The sequence below is a fragment of the Centruroides sculpturatus genome, unplaced genomic scaffold, assembly GCF_000671375.1.
Source record: "Centruroides sculpturatus isolate CEXI.00-Female unplaced genomic scaffold, Cexi_2.0 scaffold255, whole genome shotgun sequence".
Classification (NCBI taxonomy): Eukaryota; Metazoa; Arthropoda; class Arachnida; order Scorpiones; family Buthidae; genus Centruroides; species Centruroides sculpturatus.
In genome coordinates, this window is record NW_019384705.1 from 683,971 (window position 1) to 689,095 (window position 5,125).

The 5,125-nt window shown below is 29.1% G+C and overlaps 1 protein-coding gene across 1 annotated transcript in view; it reads right to left on the reverse strand.

The window, feature by feature from the left end:
• LOC111627668 (small G protein signaling modulator 3 homolog) overlaps positions 1-5,125 on the reverse strand; it is a 58,256-nt gene that overhangs the window by 31,906 nt on the left and 21,225 nt on the right. Inside the window, exons 2-3 of the mRNA XM_023371273.1 lie at positions 2,764-2,942; positions 2,625-2,691 (exon numbers count right to left, since the gene is read on the reverse strand). Coding sequence (XP_023227041.1) covers positions 2,625-2,691; positions 2,764-2,942 — 246 coding nt within the window. The remainder of the gene's footprint in view (positions 1-2,624; positions 2,692-2,763; positions 2,943-5,125) is intronic.

A 5,125-nucleotide genomic window follows, 5' to 3' on the forward strand; every position in this document is an offset into this window, starting at 1 on the left:
CGTTTCCTATAGTTATGATTCCTATAAAAATTGTGGCAGTATCCGTAAACAACGGTAAAAATAACTCCTATAATACGTAAAACGTCATCGGGCAGCCGAACTACTTTCCCGCCGTCCGTAGCGTGGCGCTACGGCGTTTAGGCGGATAAATTGAGTTTAGTATCATCTGTTCATATAATTATATATAAATTAGGTACTGTACATATAATTATATATTAATTATATATAAATTAGGTACTGTATATATAATTATATATTAACTTAATTTATTGTAACTTTATTATAATTAAATATATATTTTTCGCCGTCTAGCGTCACGCTACGGCGAGTTAGGCGACCTATCGTCTGTCCAGTACTGTAATTTTATACATTTCTTGTGAAAGAAACATTTCTTATTTAACGGCCATAAAAATTATTTATATTAATGATGTCTCCAAAGGTCAACGAAGTTTTCGCAGAAAAATAATATCAGAAATCATGGCTGCCGTTTGATGCGCTGTTCCGCGACGAAAACAAGCTTTAGCAACGGGCGTAGACGAACGGTGCACACTCAGTAAGTAATCCTACAATTTTTTGTTTATAACATAGTTTATACAGATTATTTCCAAAAAATATACGTATTTTGGAAATGTTGAGTCGAATTAGTCTAGAATCGATTAATTTTATGGAAGAAAACCTTTCAAACAGCCATAGTCCGTAAACTGTGATTCCTACAAAATTGATTCATAAAGAACGGAACATATCTACCGTCTTATAGGGGATCTACTATATACTATATTAATAATACTATTCTACCCTTCTACCTCTATACTGAATTTATTTAGTACAATGAAGATAAAGTTTTACAAACAACATAATTTTCATTCTTGTACCTTTTTTTTCAGGATGGGAATGGATTAATTGAATATCAGTTATTTATTATAAAAGTGTTTCTATATTCGTCATATTCCATATTCGTTAGGTCATTAAGAACAGATTAATGACGAATATAGGGGTTCCACTGTATTTCTATATAATGATTAATTAATTAATATAATTTCACACTAGAAGAATTAAGAGCCATTGTGCATTAAATTTAATAACTCAAACTTAATAATTAATTAATTTAGAGAAATCTAGAAGAGATCTAGTCTGATGAAAAACTCAAAATTGCAATTAATGCAAGCTAGTCATATGACATTACTGATTATTTAAGCATTTAATCTTCCCAAGCAGAATGTTTGTCAATTTTATCAACACATGATTCATTTTGCTTTTATTCTTCAAAATTTTCTTATTTTCTTAACACCTCCTTCCATTATATAAGGAAGAAATGCAAGTGTCAATCTACCAATATTTAATGCAGAGTATATGTAAAAACAGAGCATGTGAAAGCTTAGTTTGCAGAAATAAAGAAATTCTAAAATGATAATACTGAACATAAGTGTGGTATTTTTTAATTGATGTTTATGAGAAGCACATAATCCTTTATGCTGTCCACTTTACAGAGGTTTTCAAAAATAGGAAATGTAAGAAATAATTATCTGTTACCTGCAGAAAAGCAGAATCTGCTGAATCAAGGTAAAAATGTATTAGTAGTCCTATTACTAAGCCAGAACTAGACATTTTGTCCACTAAATATATAACTAGCATTACAACATTGTAAAGTATAGAAGTGTAATTAATAATAATTTATTACAGTAAAACCTGTGTAAACCAAACTTGTACGGTACCAAATATTTTTTCCAGTTTGACAGGCTTCCATTTTGAACAGATTTTTTTTAAACATAGAAAACTGCTATATTCCAAAGAACTTTTTCCTGTTTAGGCAGGTTTCCATTTTATTCAGGTTCTATTTTGGACAGGTTTTACTGTATTGATATAATAAATTCAAATAAAAATAAATAATGCATATTTATGCATTATTTATTTTAATAATAATGCATATTTATGCATGATTTTCAAAGAATTCATAATGTGAAATGTAGATCTTAATGTATTATTATATATTAGATTATGTAAGATTTTTATGCTAGTTACAGGTTATTAAAGAAATTAACAATTTATAAAATATAACTATTATAAAATTTATAATAAGAATTTTTTCAGCAAAATCAGTAAAAATACATATTTCAGTGTATATTTTTGCCAATCTCAAAAATAAATTAGGGTGCGACTATGCAGACGCAAGTGAGCGAATTTTCCGAGCGAGCAAGAATATGTGGCGAGAAGAGGCAAGACGCGATAAATATCAAAACCTGTCAGATATGTGCGAGAACCAGAAATTTGCTCTCGCCAGCATTATTTCTTGCTTCTCATTTATGCATGGTTTTCCTTTGCTAAAACTAAATCGCTCGCGACCTCTCGCTCGTTCTAAATTCGCGTCTGCATAGTCGCACCCTTAGTATACACAGCATATTATAAAATTAAATTTTAATTTTTAAACAAATCTTTTTCCCATTTCAGCATTAGTGTAATTAATATCATTTATCTCACAATAAATAATACTAAATTAAATTAATTCCTTAATGAAATTTAAATTTATATTTTGCTAAATATGAAATATCTTATTACTGAAGCTAAATATCATACTAAGATAAATAAATATATTTAACATATGCATAATTAAATTGTAATTATTTCACCTTCTTCTTCTATCCTGAATCCAAATTCATCAAAACGAAAATCTGGATATGATGCTGCATCTTCTGGCTGTTGTATAATTTATAAATTTAAAATTCAATTTTAATCAAACTTTTTAAGAGAAAACTTTACATTATTTACCTGGGCAAATGATGCTAATAAATCTTGAGGCCACATTGACGGAGTGAGAGCTGAAAATGGACCACCAGGTGCAGGAGAATATCCCTGACCAGAAGGGGAACCAAATAAATTAGCTCGAATGCTGATAGATTCACCAACATCATGTGGATAAGATTCATCATCATCAGACAATGTTTCCACTGAAAAGCATTATTTTTTTTATTGATTCAAAACTGTAAATTAGTCAATAAATCTACATCTGCATTTTTTTTAAAGATTATTAACTTGCTTCAAAATTATTAAGACAAAAGAAAATGTAATTATTTTAAATTACAGTTTCTTCTGTCTTATTACTAATTATTCTTTTTTAAATTTTTTGTATTATTTACAGTTACTTAATCTACTGTATATAGGCATAGAATTCTGTTTATAAAAAGCTACTGTAAATTATAACCATGTATCACAAAACAAAATTTAAAGTTGTATAATAGTAATATATAGAAATATATTAAAAATATGATAATAAGATCATTTTGTTAACATCTGACTATTAAAAAGAAAAACTTTTCATGTTTCATGTTCATGAAAACTGAGAGAAAAATGATTGTGTATAAAAGGGATAAACTTTTTACATGAAACAAAATTATTCTCTCAAAATCTCATAGAAATTACAGTGTACTCTCACTAACCTGAATTTAATTACTGTAGTGTGTTTAGATTAGTGGTGTTATACATAAAGAAAGGAAAAAGACTACAGATAAATATGAGTATTTAAAAAAAATTATATTAGTACATTTAATTATGTTAAAATGTTTAATGTATATTAATATTACAAATTTGTCATGTTTTAAAANCTAACTATCAACAATTTTTTGTAACAAAAACTGAACTGTAGGTTAGTTATTATCTTTCATTCATTACATATAATGATTTAATTAATGAATATATTTTCTATCAAAATAAGTGGCGAGTTTTAATATGTATTAAAAAGAATTCAATCTGAATTCTAATATTCTCTTATAATACTGTTACTTTTAATATTTATGAAATATAGTATTTTGAGAGAATAAAGTTAAATATAATAATAAAATGCTGTAATGCTATTATTTATAGCAGAACCAAAGATTAGAAGAAACTCTTAGGAGTAGAGATGTTTTCCACTTAATGCAAGTGTCTCTTATAAAAATTGTCTTATATTTTAAACCCAGTGATTTATTTAAATAGTCAATACATAGTTTTGTTTTTTAAAAAATGTCTGTTAACTAAAGAATTTCTAAATAGCCAAAGAATTGTCAAAATAATAGATATACAGTAGAACAGTGGAACCTCTATATTTGTAATATTCAATATTCATCACATTTTGATGACTTTTTATATTTTTCCATATTTGTCAGTATTTTCTGTATTCGTCACCATTCCCAACACCGGAAGTGGCACTACAATCTCACGCCTGCTCCAATCAGCTAGCCATGTTTAGCTAGCTGTAGTTAATCAGTCTGCTTTGTGTGGTCATCATGTGTGTTGTTGAGTTATTGAAAAATAATCAATACGAGAAACCAAATTCCAATCGCTCCAAAGTGGCACCCAAATGTTGCTATAGTCAACCAAAATACAAATGCATTCAATGGTAATGTAATTGCCTACTTCAGAAAAGTTTTAAAAAACAGACAAAAACACACAACACCGAACAAGTTCTTTATTAAATCAAGTGCTACTGAATCATTGGCAAAACAGACCCCATAATCATAATTGAAATTGCCTAATGTTTTAATTGATATGTTTTCTTCTAAATAATAATACTATATTATTAATACAGTAGATCCCCCTATAAAACTGTTTCCTATAGCAGGGATGCACAACCTTTTGTGAAGAAGGGCCAAATTAGGATTAAGTTTGCTGACTGGGAGCCGGACCTCCAAGCGATTAATGTGATGGCTGAGATTAGATGCTGGCGGCAATCTTCTTGATGTCTGGTGTAATGGCAGATGTTGAAACAACCAGCAGATTTTCCAAATTCTCGTTGGTTAACCTGTTCCGTATTTTGCACTTGTTTAAATTCATAAGCAAAAACACTTGTTCGCATACATAGGTACTGCCAAACATGCTTGCACAAAATCGAGCATTGTCTTTCAGTTTTGGAAATGATGTATCTGACAGTTCTTTGTATCTATAGAATGTGACGAGATTAGAATTTTTGAACTGTGATTTCAATTCATCACTGCACTGGATGTCTATCAACTCAAGTTGGGTATCTGGAGGGGCATCTTCCACTTTCACATCAAATGGAGTTGAAAAAAGTTGCAGGTAGATCTTGTATTTCTGGAATTCACCAAACCTCTCATTGAATGATGTAAGGAGGGTGTTAACTTGGTCAGAGTAATCC